The sequence below is a fragment of the Electrophorus electricus genome, chromosome 1 (assembly GCF_041902795.1).
Source record: "Electrophorus electricus isolate QZ-2024a chromosome 1, ASM4190279v1, whole genome shotgun sequence".
NCBI lineage: Eukaryota > Metazoa > Chordata > Actinopteri > Gymnotiformes > Gymnotidae > Electrophorus > Electrophorus electricus.
Genome location: NC_137497.1, coordinates 1,856,360 through 1,872,238, shown reverse-complemented (window position 1 = coordinate 1,872,238; position 15,879 = coordinate 1,856,360). Strand labels below are relative to the sequence as shown.

Genomic DNA, 15,879 nt, shown 5'->3' with positions numbered 1-15,879 from the left:
GTCTGTGTTGTATGAAGAGCAGTGAGTTGTTGTGTTAGTATGTGTTGTGTGTTGTGTAATTGATTTATTATTTGTTATTATATATTAGCTAAATATATGCAGCTGACGTGCTGTGATGTCTTAGGGTTAATATGATGAATGTGAACCTTGATGGCAAAGTTATAGGTTAGTTCATTATGTAACATAATGTAATATTGAATATAGTCTGATAATGTGCTCTCAGTGTACTAACTAGAGTAAGTGAGTTATAGGTTAGTTCATTATGTAACATAATGTAATACTGAATATAGTCTGATAATGTGCTCTCAGTGTACTAACTAGAGTAAGTGAGTTATAGGTTAGTTCATTATGTAACATAATGTACTATTGAATATAATCTTATAATGTGCTCTCAGTACTAACTAGAGTAAGTGAGTTATAGGTTAGTTCGTTATGTAACATAATGTAATATTGAATATAGTCTGATAATGTGCTCTCAGTGAACTAACTAGATTAAGATCTCAAAGTGCTTATAAAAGTGAAAACAGAATTATTTTGAATTAATAAATCATATTCAATCATTTAATCAAAGCTGTGTTTAAACAGAAACGTTTCCTGCACTTATTTTTAGTTTGAATAAAATTGTTGTATTTTTCAAAGTTCAAAATCAAAACTTGAAGTTTCAGTTTCAATTTAGTTTTTCAACTGCAATGTTCATTTTCAAATTAATGAAACTATTGCTGCAGATTTCGTTCCACAGATAACAAGAGAGAGTAAGATGTATGTATGTATTTATATGTGTGTATAATACAGCTAGGGCAGGTGGGCTCACTCGGGTAAGGCACGGATCCTTTTTCGGCTTCCAAAATTTATGGGCGAGATATGGAGCCAAGAAGATTTCAGGTGAAAAGGTAAGGAATGAGCGCTTTAGACTGCATGTGATCACACGGCAAATTTTTAAATGAATGCTCACTACAGTCTGTATGCTGGACTACACAATGTACACATGCATGCATGTGCTCACCCACACACAGTGCATGCATTCATACATGTGCACATAGATAAGATTTTTCTCAAAGGAACCCTCTTTCCTACTGTTCAAATACAGCAGAGACCTACCACTAATGAGATAATGTGAAACCTGGTTGATGGGGAAATGTATTTTGCAGGTCATCTAAGACAGATTTTGTTTCAACTTCTTGATAGAAAGTGACATAAAAACATTACATTTTGTAAAGGGACCAGTCAAACCCCTTAAGATGAAATTAATAAATATCTTATAGAATTCAACTCATATGCCAGAAGACTTGGATTGCACCCAAATAAAACTTCATAAATAAAAATGTAAAAATATTTTAAAAAACAAACTAAAATGGGCCTGAAAAAGAGGAAGTCTTTGCAGTCTTATTCATTTCATGGAAAAATATCCCCTCATAATTTACACCCTTCGGTCATTCACGTTGTCATGCATCCCACCGACACACAGACATACAGCAACACACACACACAGTTTGTCCTATTGCTCCTGTGGTGAAGGTCACGTCTCGATCCGTTTTTTTGACTGAGGACTCGCTGTATTCTTCAACTTGCAGAATCAGCAAGTTCTGTGTAGTGTGAACATTAACCCCCTTCTGAGAGTGTTTTTGTGTGTAAACTGCTTTGGTTCCACACTGAGTAATGGCATAACAGGGGGATGTTATGACTTTATACGTTGCATGTTCTTTCTCTCTCTCAATATATGCACAGCTGTAAGTTAATAAGCCACATATTTGACTCTTGAAGTAATAAAATCAAACTGCATTAGCATGTGTACATAAGTGAATTTGCTTGGAATTATAGACCTCTTGATCCAAGCTCTCTTAGCATTCAGACAGATCAATAGAATGAATAATGCTTCTGATCATGAAGTTTATGGACCAGCGTGTCCTGATAAAAAAACAACTTCCTGTCTGGAAACCCAAGAAGCATTTAAGATCAAAGCACATTTTTTCACAAGATGGCAATGTTTCCAGCATGTTTTAAGAAAGTGGCCCTGCTTTGACCAAGAAAAAACACATAGCTACAGTGTTCCTGTATAACTATTTCAGTCACCACTGCCAGTTATTAATAAATGTTGAATAACACAATAAAATCTGTTTCGGCATTTCCAGTTAAATACACTGATGTCTGCATATTGTAATGTCACGTTCTGTCAGTAGTGTTTTGATTGCTAGATCAGCAGAAAAGACAACACAAGCTCCTAATGCTGGGGTATTTAAATCGAGGCTTTGTGGGTGTGACGTCGGCGGCAGAGATGAAGCGAGAGGTGAAGTTCCAGTAACAGGATCTTTATTATCCATTCTCTCAAAGCAGCGATACCGAGTCTAGTGGCTTTTCAGGAGCAGAGTAACGTCTCTCCAGTAGGCTTGTGTGGTTTGACTAATAATGTGCAGCACCATCCCTCCGGTGTTCTTCTCTCCCGGCCTGTAGGTGACCTTGAACTGAAACTGGGAGAAGAAGATTGACCACATGGCCTGCCTGACATTTAGTCTCTTGGTGGTCTCGAGGTATTCTAGGTTCTTCTGGTCAGTATAAACTGTGAATGGGTGTATTGCTCCCTCAAGCCAGTGCCTCCATTCCTCAAAAGCGAGCTTCATAGCCAGAAGCTCACGGTGCCCAACCCTGTAGTTCCTCTCTTGGAAACTGAGCTCAGCAGAGAAGTAAGCGATGGGCCACAGGCCACCTCTCTCTCCCGTGTGTTGGGAAAGTATTGCACCCACTCCCATGTTGGAGGCGTCTACCTTTATCACGAAAGGTCTCTCAGGGTCGTTGTTGCAAGACGGGAGAGGTTGTGAAAGTGTTCCTGAGCTACTCGAAAGCCTTGTGGACCTCCTGAGTCCACTTGATCCTTCGCACAGGTCCCCGCAGCTGGTCTGTGAGGGGCCTTGCCAGTGAACTAAGGATTTAATAAACCTCCTATAAAAGTTGGCGAAGCCCAGAAAGCATTGTAGTGCTTTTGGTGTAAGCGGCCTTGGCCACGCCTTCATCTTGCCTGGTTGCATACTCACACTCCCTTGTTGAATAGCGTACGCTAAGAAGTCGACCTCCTTGCAGTGGAATTTGCATTTCTCAGCCTTGCAATACAGTTGGTTCACTAACAAGGTCTGTAGCACGGCCCGCACGTCACGCACATGTTGGTTCCGGGAGGGGGAATAGATCAAAATGTCGTCGCTAGAGGCGATGACGGATATTCCCAAAAACTCCCTAAAAACCTCATTAATGTAGGCCTGGAAAATCGACAGGGCCGTTGCCAGACCACACGGCAGAACTAAATACTCATAGTGGCCCTTGGAGGTGCTGAAGGCTGTTTTCCATTCGTCTTTGTCCTTGATCCGGATTAGGTTGTATACGCTGCGTAAATCCAGTTTTGTGAAATACCTGGCTCCTCTCAGTTGTTCAAGTGCTGCTGGTACCGGGGGAAGGGGATATGGGTACTGCACCAGCAGCTTGTTGAGTCCTCGGTAGTCCACACAAGGTCTCAGGCCCCCATCCCTCTTCTTTACAAAGAAGACCCCTGCTGATGCCAGAGAGGTCGAGGGTCAGACATACCCTTGTTGCAGCGTCTCTTTGATATACTGTCCCATAGCCTGCTGCTCCTCCTGAGAGAGGGGGTAGATCCTGCACCGAGGGGGCACCGCTCCCTCCTTGAGTGTTACAGCGCAGACCCAGTCTCGATGCGGTAGAAGCCGAGTGGCTTTGCTGGAGCTGAAGACCTGCTCCAGGTCCTGGTACTCTAAAGGAATAGGCACCTACCCATCAGCTTCAGGGCTTTCTATTGAAGTAGCCTGGAGGGGTACTGCCTTGTTTGGGAAGCACCTCCGATAGCAGGACGGTGCCCACTGCAGGATCTGGTTTTTCGTCCACAGCAGACTCGTGTGGTTTGACTACTAATGTGCAGCACTGTCCCTCCGAACCTGTGGGTGTACAAATACGCATACAGGTAAATGAGACGCAGGTGTCTCCTGTCAGAAGACAGGTGATTGCGAGCGGGGAAAGTGAGTGAGACAGTCCTAGTCTGGCAGGGGCGTATCCCCCCCTTTAGGGAACCGACCAACCGTGAAAGTGGGGAGTAAACAATCTAAGTGTCGAAGGCCTGCACAAGCTTCCTTCTAAATTACATCTTTAAAAAAAACATATAGCATATTTAATAATATTTTTTCAATGCATAAAGGTTTCTTTAAAGATAAATAAAATAAAAAACACTAAACCTCAGCTAACCTTTGACATGTCTGCTGTGAAAGAAAGTCAGTGCAAACATGTGTGATGTTGATTTTGTGGGCTATAATTTCAGTAATAACTTGGAATATTACAAACACATAGTGAATACATAGATCTGTTTATTGTGATATTTCATTTATTCACAGTGGTGTATGTCGACAACTCCCTGTGGTAAAGACAATGCAGACAACACTGATGAGATTAGCCAGGTCTGTAATTAGTGTGAATAGTGCCCAACACATGATGAGTGTACTGCCGGGCCGGTGCAACCGCTGGGATGACTCTCTAACACGGCCTGCCCACAAGCACAGAGACAGATGAGTTTGGTGCCAGAATAGTGGCTCATGGTGCTTATGGCAGAGATGACGGAGGTGTTGGCGGTGGTGCTGGTGTCTTTGCGAAGGTCTGCTCCTATAGCTTCAGGCCTCAGACCTGCCCAGATTATGGCATGCAGGTCAGTGGAGTTGTTGGATTTGTGTGTCTTGCAAGCACTCAGCTGAAGTTCCATTTGTTTACCTGCACCAAGCTGATCGGTTCACATTTGATCAACAGCTAATATTGTAATACAGCAGCTTGGGGATTTCCCATTCAGCTGGTTCTGCACTACATGCTGTGGCTTTCCCACAGGGAAACTGGACATCCCCCTTTGGTGTGTGGAGAGAAGGAAGTGGGTCCCTGATTGCAGTTCCTTCCCTCTGATCTTTTCTTTTCTGCTCCCTCATGAGGAATATGGCTGAACACAAAAAGCCCCAAGTGTCTTTGGGTGTTTAAGTGCTAGGGAACTAAATGAATCATTGACTACTCTCTCACTCACTCTCTCCACAGCACAAAGACACCATAAACCAACTGTGTGATCATGTCACATGTCCCCTAGTTGAACTGGGGAAACCTAAAAGCAAGCAAGGGAGGGAGGCATGAAGATCAGAGAAAGCACATCAGAAGGAGAGCCAGAGCTCAGGCTGAATACCTGAAGCCCACTGTCTTGAGCAAACTGTTCAAGAGTAAAGTGCCTTGCAAACTGTCCATTATGTATTCAACAGTCAACGCCATTCTTGTTCATTCCTAGAGCATGGCATGAAAAAGCATGCAGTGCCTGTTAACCCTTTTAGAGTGAGATAACACTTATACTTAATCCCAGCCAAGAAGCTGAATTGTAGGAACAGAGCCAGTGAAGCGCTGGGATTCTGGCCCATCTCATAAAACTGCAACAATCACTAGATTCTACTGATTCCCCAATCCGAGCTAATGTTTAATTTATACTGGAGGCAGCACAACACAAGTGCACTTCTCATCCAACACGAGATCATATTTGAGCAGCCAAACACTAGAAGCCCGTGGGTCTTTTGTGCATCCAGTTGGCTCCAGGGCTCCTTCAGCCGAAGGCAGAGCAGATCGGAGTGCGATCCTCTGCTGGAGTCCAGCCATGGTTCTTCCATTTCAGGTTGAAATTTGGTTCTCCCCTGCTTTGGTTGTGCAGTTATTGGGCTTATCTTTAAAAGCTGATAAACTGCTCTTTTTGCTCTTTGGAACAATTGGTAAAAAAGCTTGCCCTTGCTGCAAGAGTTCAACAGCTTTGCATAAATGTGTCTCTGTCTCTCTGTCTCTCTGTTCCTCCTTCTTTTTCTTGCTTTCCCTCTGCAGGCTGGGAGGAGAGGACCTGTGGCTGAAGAAGGCTCTGGCCACTGCTGGCTACGAGGTTCATTGTTTCGATCCCAGCATCGACGCGGCACACCTACAGGACTCAGGGGTGTGGCTGTACCAGCTCTCCATTGACTGGAGGGAGCCAAACCCAGCCATCTCAGCACAGAGGCAACGCAGCAGCACCAAGAAGCTGGCCGCGATCCTCAATGACTTTGGGCACAGACAGTTGACGCCAAACACCGCCAAGAGGTTTAACTTTACAAAGCCATCAGGGCTTTTAAATGTGCAAATTGGATGCTTTGACATCTTCATAGTCAAAGAGCACTAATTAAACGTTCCTGTAGAAACTCACTTTAGAGTTGGTGTTTTAGATGAGCCTCCTTAGCTATGTGTGTCATTGATGGCTCTTAAATGGAACTAGATTTCATATTCTGAAATGCGATGACATGGTCAGCTAGACATATGTGTTACATATGTGAATAGTTTCCAAGGGTGTACTTTTTCCTGGAACAACCAAAATAACAAAAACAATGAAAAATCCATAGTTTGTCTCCAAATATTTTGTAAATAATATGACAAAAAGAGAAGAAATTCTCTGGAGCAGAAAATACTGTCATGCACACTGATACTATGGTCCCTAATTCAGTAAGCTGCTTTGTGAGACAAGGGAGGTTTGTTGAAGTGTTAGTTTGTTACATCACAGTAAACTGAAAATCACATATGCATGTGACACCCCCACAAATTTAAAAATCAGATTACATAAAGTGAATCACTGCAAAAAAGATGGCTTCTGAGATACCATCCAAGAAGAACTCCATTAACTCTGTACGTACATAACCATTTAAAATAACAATCTCTAAAAGTCCGGGTGATTTAAAACAAAAGGGGGGGAGGTCTTTATAGAGGTTACCGGCTCTTCATTCAAATTCATCAACACCTGTCATTCAGTCACTCTGCTCACAGCCAAATTAACCGAGGGATCACTCTCAGCAACTCACACTTCCTAAAGACTTTTCATAGATTCTAGCCGGCCCCTGAAGACTGCTTCTAGGCTCACTCTACTCTCCTAAGACGTGCCGTAGATGCACATTTACAGTTATCCCCAAAAGCCTCAAGCTCAAATAATCTTCACCTATTACTACTACTCCTGTCCTTTGGTTACCTAATTAGAATACATCCTCCATCTTCTAAAGGACCAAGAAAATCCAGGGGAAAATAAAAATGAAGTAAACTGTTTTAATGTTTGCTTTAAAAATGGGAACATACATGGGAGCACCTCTTTAATAAGTGTTCAACCCTTGCTTTATAACTATGCCTACAAGTTTAGCCCACATGATATGCCCTTTCAACGTACATTCATTACTATTAGTATTACTGCTATGCTTGCAAAACGATCGGACAAACAAAGAAAGCAGTGAGTGCGCTTCACGCCCTGCTCTACACGCTGTGACGCAGGGCATCTATCCTGACTCATTCTGCATTCAGTCCTGAAAGCTGCGAGACACTCTCCACTGAATGGGTTTATCCTTGCATATCATCACGTTATCATTTAGCAAAACCTGAAATTTTCGCAGTCCTGCCAGGTATACCGCACAGCCTGATAGCTGTCTGCAAAGCAAATTACAGCTGTATGTATGGAGTCTGTAGCGTGAGCACACTGGTTCATGTCTGTGTAAAATGAGGTCGTGTTAGTGCTGTGCCCTATGAATATTGGGAACTTTTCACACCCAGTTGTTTTAATGAATTGCTGACCCGTATTTAAAGCAAAGGCCACCATGTCATGTCACAGCTCGAGCCAAGAACTTCAGTACTGGTGCCACGTCCTCACTTGGTGCAGTGATACGCTTGTATTGCACTACATCACAGCGACAGCGCTGTCAAATGCCTACAGTCAGCGGGGCGTGCAATGATCTCACAGTTGACATATTACAACGCCCATCTCATCAGTCAATGTCTTTTTCAACTTCGCTCTGAACAGAAAGAACTATCTCCCCACCCCCATCCCTTTATCAAAATGATAATTGCTTCGTATTTATGCACCATATCCCAAGATGCCAGGCTTTTTTGTCACTCTCATATATCACTCTCCCACCTTCTCACGCTCTGAGTTTAATCATTGCAAATTAAATTCCGGCCCTTCACTGAAAAGCCTACAAACCACGCTCTGGTGCGTAGCATCAGCAAGTCGATGCTTTATACTCTATCGATTAAGCTTCGTGGCCCAGGTGGAAAACATTCCAGTAATAGAGTGCTCTCCAGAATTATTGACACCCTTGGTAAAAACAAGCAAAACCTCTTGTGAAAGATGTTTCTTGTTTATCATCTTAATTCAAAGGAAAGGGAAAAAAATAGAGACAATCTCTGGGGACTCTCGTCTTTAGCGCAACTCAAAGGTTTTCAGTGGGGTTTAGGATGCTTCTGTGGACACTTTGGTTTCTGAAGCTTCTGTGGTCACTGAAACATTTCTGTATGAATTTGGAAGTATATGCTCTGGATTCCAGTCACATTAAAAAAATAACAACTATCACCTATTCCTAGATTATCTTTTCTGGGATAAAAGGTTTCTTCAGAGTTTCAATGTTTACTGAACAGAGCAAATAATTTATTGGCATCGATATTTTAGACACATAGTGTCCTCAGGATTTAATCTGCTTTTACAGTTTTACACCTGTGATCTGTGGAGGAAGTTTCACCTACTGTGGAGGCAAAATACACTTCCTTTTCCCAGCCGTTTTAGCTCATTTCAAATTTTCCTAATCATTCTCCTAATAGTGAATATAGTATAGTGGATATAGTAATAGTAGGAGTGGCATTATTTATTACAGCTTTTGTCTCATCTGATTGATTAAGGTCATTAATATTTAATACCATTTGTATATTCTCTAATGTTGATGGGTGATGAAAGGTATCTGGCTTGTGTGTTGCTAGATATTTACACCCAATGAAATAGGAACTCATGCAAGATGACTTAGGAGTTCCTGTAGACTCAAGGGTTCTTACAAAAAGATCAAAGGTCAAATGTGAATGTAAATATTTGTCAGCTTTTGCTTATAAGAATATATAGAATAATGAAATATTTTTAAGGAGAAAATTGTTTGAATAACTTGAATGACAGGTTCAATTTCTCTATTATCCATATAAGATGATAAACAACAGATATTTTCTCACATGACTTTTTGCTTGTCTTAATCCTAGACAAGGAAAAAATGTGATGAGTCAAAAGGTGCTAATATTCTTTAAGACAGACGTTCAATAATGATAGACCATTCTGTTTAGCTAAACATGGAGACAGAGTAAATGAAGATAAATATGCAACCACATATACTTTCTACCCACTTCATTAGTGACATTTATTTCTAAGAAACACTGTGTGCAATTAGATGCTGTTAGCCCTTCTGTTTCTGTGCAGTTTGTGCTTGTAACCCTCAAACTCACTGGGTTGTTTCTGACCACAGGATGACCTGTTGCCTGGATGTTTTCGGGGGGCAAACCACTCTAAACCCATGGAGGAAGCTGACACATGGAAAAACTACAGTGCCTGATGCAATCATACTGGCACAACACCCACAGCCCTGCCACCACCGTGTCACTGTCAGTGACTTTGAAAATGTCCCACTACCCAAATAACATCCTGTCAGAAACTGACCACAGGTGACTGGGATAGTGTGTGGCTGACATATAGTGCATGACAAGAGACTACAGACTGTAATAGTACACCTATAAAATGCATCTATAATAGTCAAATCAAATGTATTTATTGCGCTTTTTACAACAGATTTTGTCACAAAGCAGCTTTACAAATGACGGAGTCCAAGCACCCAGTGAGCAAGCCAAGGGTGTCACTGGCAAAGAAAAACTCCCTGGAGGATGAGGAACAAATCTTGAGAGGAACCAAGACTCAAAGGGGGTGGGGGGGTTCTCCTCTGGCTGACAATGGTCATCACAATAGTAACAATAGAGACAATAATAAAATGAAATGATTTCCAGAATCCCTAGTCTGGTCCCAATGGTGTATGCATGTCCAAAACCAATCCCGCACGAGAACGTCCATCAAGAGCAACTGATGAGTTGGTGGGGTGGAGGTGTGGTGGGCTACAGCAGGGGACATCAGGGGGTGGTGGGAGTAGCTATGGCACCTGAGACGGGTTGAGGCTCAGTAACATCATGACATCGGGGGTAGGTGTACTTTGGCAGGAAGAGAGAGTAGATTATTAGGCATATCCAGGTAAAGGGGTGTGTAAATTAGAGAACTATAATGTGCAAAGATGGACTCCAGCAGATCTATCTATGGCAGCAGACCTAAAAGAAGAGACCCAGAAGGAACCACAGGCATGAGGCCACCCTCATAAAAGGGGTGTAATGACAAAAGGGTCCAGCACTGAGTAGAGGTGCAAGGCAGGTGTTTCTGATAAAGTTGGAGGTGAATGTGTTTCAGATTCAGGCATATACTGCATATATCATACTGTAATTCACAGATGATGCAAAAAGGTTTAAATTAGAGGTACGCTGAGCCTGTTCAAACACACTTAAGAAACACACCTGGGAATTCCTAAAACTGTGGATGACTCTGGCTCTCCAGGTGTGGAGTTGGGCACCCTGGTTTAAGACGTCATTACTGCTCCAAGAACATAATATAAAAATTAAACATGAATAAACAGTAAAAACAGTCAAATTTATAATACATTTAAATGAAGCTCACCTTTATTCAAATAGAAACTAGTTAGGTGGGACATTTCTCCCACCTTTTTGTTTGTAAGTGCCCCAGTTTTATTTTCTTGTGGGAAGGCATGATGGCATTATACAATTAACTACAATTAGTGACATTTAAACAAATCCATTTGCTGATCCATTTGCACTTCTGATTAGGGAGATGAACCACTGGGCCTCCGCTATATATATGGATGGAAAGTTCAGACTTTTAAGCCACTTATTTTGCCAAATCTTATTTACACAAATTTAATTTCCTAGAAACTGCATAAATTGTTGAGGACTGGAGTACCTTTGAGGTCATCCACAGCAATACTTTTCTGATGATGGCTTATAATTTGGTGCTTTTAAATGGCAAACAGTTCCTCATTTAAGGTGACAGTATTATATAATCATTACTCCTTAGCATTTATAACATGAAATGTTAGCAGCTGTATAGTGCTATATGGTTTATATATTTTTTTTTTAAAGCATATTTGTTAAATGTGTTTTATTATTTCAGTTCTACATTTGTTTTTCAGAAGTAGGTCTATGTATCTTCCTTGTGTTGACAGGACTCAAATTCACCCTCTAATTTCCATACCAAGAGTTTCTGTTGCTGGCTTATTTTAGTCATTCTTCTGAGCTCTCCCACCATAATTAGTGTTTCATCCCTATTACCGCAAAGTCCATAATTGAATTTAAAGCAGAGGCTGAAAATTCATGTCCTGAAGCCAAAACTATTAAACTTTGAACTGAGGTTTTGTCCTGGAAAATGGCCAATATTGTTTGCTCAGAACTATGAGCCACTTATCACATCAAGAATGCTGAAAAACAGGTGCTGGGATTAGGGTTCCTAGTTCAGAAGTGCACACTCTGTGAACCATCTCAAGAAAGGTCTTCTGGGGGAAACAAAATTTATTGAGAGAAATCTGATTTAGCACAGGCGACCATGCTAGGAGTTTAATTTACCTCAGACTTTTAAGCTTTTATTTATGGAATTTAGCTGATGCTTTTATCCAAAGCAACTTACAATTATGACTGAGTACTTTTAAGGGATAAGGGCCTTGCTCAGGGGCCCAACAGCAGCAACCTGGCGGTGGTGGGGCTTAAACCAGCAACCTTCCAATTATAAGTCAAGTACCTTAACCACTGAGCTGTGGTGACACTAAACAATTTTAAGAAGGTTGCCTAGATCTAGCTTTTTAGTAAGCCAATCATTTCTAAATTCATTATAAAGTGTTCATCATTTGTAACCTAAGCATGCTTCCTTGTTGTCAAGAGGAACATAGAACTACATTTAAAATCAATAGACTACCTTCAATATACACCGATCATTTACGTTAAAACCACTTATAGGGAAAATGAATAACATTGATATATCCCAGCCCTTTGGCACCTGTCAAGGTTCTTGATGTTGATGTGCTGGAAGCAGGAAAATGAGCAACCGATAGGAACTATAGAACATTGACAATTGTGATGCCTAGTTTGGGTCAGAGCACCTCAAAATGGCAGATCTTGTGGGGTGTTCCCAGAAATGGTTAGTACCTACCAAAAGTGGCCCAAGCAAAGACAAGCAGTGAACCAGCAACAGGGTCATGTAGACACTGAAGAAAAGTGGCCTGGCCCAGTGGATCATGTTTTCTTTTATGTAATGTGGATGGCTGAGTGCAGGTGCTTTGTGTAACTGGGGAAGATATCACCAGCAGTCACTATGGGAAGGAGGCAAGGGCAATTTTCTGCCTGCATAAACATTGTTGTACACCAACTATACCCCTTCATAGGAATTGTATTCCCTAATGACAATGGCCTCTTTTAGCAGGATAATGTGCCTTACCACACTGGAAAAAAATAAAATTTCAAAAAAAGCTTTCAAGGTGATGAATCAGCCTGCAAATTTCCTAGATCTCAATCCAACCAAGCATCTGTGGGATGTGTTGGAAAAACAAGTTTGATCCATGGAGGCCCCACCTTGCAATGTATAGTACAAAAGTTCTGGTTCCTTTCTGGAATCTTCTTCAGCTGTAGTGTACTGTCATAAAAGTTGCAGAGATTCAATTCAGAATTGTAGTGAAGTACACAGTTTCCAGAGAAACACCACGCTTTGGACAGAGGTCCTTCATTGGCTATGCAAGCGCTTCTGAATTAATAGTAGGAGGAATCAGTTTCTATATGAAAAAGTACATGTTGAAATCATAACATTCATTCCAATGGGTTCTAAAGAGTGTATACTACTACTACTATTAATAATAATAATAATAATAATAATCATAATAATAATAATCATAATAATATATCTTCTCATGTTGAAGATGGCAAGTGTGGAAAAATTAGGAAGTAGCAGATCTTCATGGATTTTTTTTTCCTCATATACGCACGTTGATGAGAGTGTAATTAAAGCTAGATCATTAATGTCCCGCCAAAGGGTTGCATTCCCAAATAGCTTCTTTAGTGTTCCCTAAATGTTAATTAGCCAGCATGAAACACCCCATTCCTGTCCAACTGAACAAGTGCAGACAAAGCTGGAGTTTGAGAAAAAAAGAAAAAGACATTGAATTCCTCATTTCATTCAGGTCATCAGGGGTTTGATAATTAGTCGACAAATTAAAAGCACAACTTGGTGCCTGTGGAGGAGAGAACCCTTTTCAGGGGTTATATTCAAACTTATCTGCTTATACTTAAACAACAAAAACAGGTGGAACACTAGGGACCTTTAATTTATTCAAGTGCTCAAGAAGATGTATTAATTTTTTAATGCAGGATATAATAAAGAACTTGTGCTTTAATTATTATAATGGGCAGGCAGTCAAAAGAGAAAGTCCTTTGACCCCATCGCTTTAATAAACATTGAGTCAGGGTGTAAAAGCAGCAGCAACGTACCAGATGAACTCAGAATGCAAGATGATTCACCAATCATTTACACAATCATTTCTCTGTAGAGAGATTAATGTAAAAAAACAATCTGGACTGAGGACCTAAGTTACTTTAACTGGCTCAGACAACTTCTAAAATTGCAGACAACATGAGCCATTGTCTTAGAACTGGACTAGGGAGTGTTCTAGCTGGACACAAGATGGAGAAAGAGGGAATGCACCTCAATTCATGTGTGTGTGAAACACCCGTCTGGAGTTCACAGTTAATCTTCACTCAGACAGCAGCAGGCTGAACCTTTTTAATGAAAGTCCTGAATGCATGAGAAATAATGAGGCAAGGGATCTCAGCAGTCGAAGTTTAGCTGTTCTTTGTCTGGTTTCCTGCCAACAGTCAGACAAAAGAATCATATGCAGTGCAATTGTTAGTCCACGATGAATCACTGATGAAGTGAATGCTTGTTTGCATGCTTTCTCCTCACAGGTGGATGTGCTGAAGGTAGACATGGAGAGTGCGGAATGGAAGATTCTAGAGAATCTGGTCCTGGAAGGAGTTCTGCATTCTGTAGGCCTCCTGCTTCTTGAGGTCCACCTGCATTGGGCGGGGTTTGAGGTGGGCGGGGACGAGCCAAACGTGGTGCGCTATTGGTTTAGCCTGCTGAGAGAGCTTGAGCGTGCACATTTCAGTCTCTACCACAGCTACAGTGTCTCCGCAAAGACACGCCTGTTTCTTCAGAGGAACCTACACAACACAAGCAGCACTTATATACTGGGGGTCAACTGGGTCAACACACGTTACGCTCCGCGGGGAGATCGACTTGCCTGACACGAATTTGAATTAAGGGGAACATTGTTCAGAAGGGCATGGCAGCTGTGCTGACCAAAGTAAACTTTGAGGCCAAAAGCTGCAACCAGATGTGTTCAGATTTGACAGTTTGGCCTGTTCACTGTAGTGCTGTTTTCATATGGAAGAGCTGCATCATCCTTTGTAGGCAAAAAGATGAGGACAAAGGGGGGCTATAAGTGCTTCTAAGCGCTCAGCAGTGTTTTATGTAAAGGTCGCATTATTTCCAGAGGGTCAGCGACGCAGTTAGAAAAGCTTCCGCGGGAGAGAGCCCGTCTACTGCTGGCTACTGGTCAGGCGTTTGACCCTCCGCCTCTTATCGGAAGAATCTGGTCCGAGAACGATGACCCTTCATTCTGGGAGGCACAGGGTGAGCGAGTCTTGGCTGGCGGGCAAATGAACAGGCTCAAAAAAAAAGAAGTAATGAGGTTGGAATAGAGCTACAGGCAGGAAAAGAGCTCAAACCGAACACGGCAGACTAGTTTTGTCTCTGGTATGGTCAAAATCTAAGAGACGCACAGCTGACTACAGAGCGGTCCTGCGATTTAAGAAGGTTGGTCAGAAAGCACAGGAGAATGAGCCCCTGCGCTGTCGACGCAGACTGCTTGGACAAATGTTCCCTCCCTCATCCTTGGGGAGAATTTTTTTTTTAGTATCATCACCATCAGCACATAAAGCTTCACCGAAATATTAGCTGACTACATAGAAATGGTTTGACATTGCTGCATCAGAATACAGTGACGTGATAAATTATGGATGAGACCCAGGAAGTTGACTTCCCTTGCATGTGCATGCGTGCGAGGGAGACATAAGCCGTGCTTGCTTAAGCGCGTTCGTGTGCTTCGGCTTTCAGTACTATGGTCTCCTATGTGTAAAAACAAAACAAAAATCTATAGAAACCAGCCTTTCACACTTACAAAGTGGTCTCCCCCTTTAGAAGTCAAATGCCTGGTTATATAGCTTCCAACGAGGCATCTGCTCCTCACTGAAGCCAGAACTCTGGGCACTTAATTAAACCAAACAAACGAGTAAATGAACTGCACTCACAGGGAACGAAAGTGGCATAAGAAAGGAGTGCAAAATAGGGGCTTTGCATTAGCAGTCTCACCTTGACTCCTCTTGTTCAAAGATAAGCAAACAATAAATCATTATCTGATTGGGGTGCACAAAGTACGCTTGCCGTCCAAAGGAAATTTGACTTGCCTTTGAGAATCAGGCATGTTCATCATCAAAAGGAAGCAATGCAGTTTGTCACAGCATCAGTAGATTCATGACACGAGGCGGATTAGTGCCTCCCAGCTCCGTGTTATTAATCTGCTTTTGGCTTTGTGTTGGCTGTTTGCTATCAGCTTGTTTAAAGGCCATAGTGAAGTTTGGGCAGAGACTGCCAAATGTCTTCTAGAAAAATTATTTATAGCACTTCAGCCTGCTTGGAAACAAAGATGTTTTGTACACATTTGTCCCATTTCAGATGATTAGAAAATGAGGGCCAAAATCATCCTAAAATATCAGCTGCATGTAAAACAACTATAATATTGATCAGATCCAGTTAGACCAGGTTAGAGGAGAGGAACTGGCCATGGTGATTCATTTGGTTAGCCC

The 15,879-nt window shown here is 41.8% G+C and overlaps 2 protein-coding genes across 1 annotated transcript; one reads left to right on the top strand and one right to left on the bottom strand.

The window, feature by feature from the left end:
- Positions 1–15,879, bottom strand: part of LOC145656919 (NACHT, LRR and PYD domains-containing protein 3-like) — a 486,221-nt gene that overhangs the window by 129,096 nt on the left and 341,246 nt on the right.
- On the top strand, positions 741–15,474 carry LOC118241333 (putative methyltransferase-like protein 24). Its single transcript, XM_081696264.1, has 4 exons — positions 741–890; positions 5,878–6,126; positions 9,333–9,495; positions 13,876–15,474. Exons 1-4 carry the CDS (start codon positions 862–864, stop codon positions 14,257–14,259), a joined length of 825 nt encoding a protein of 274 aa, XP_081552390.1. The 5' UTR covers positions 741–861; the 3' UTR covers positions 14,260–15,474.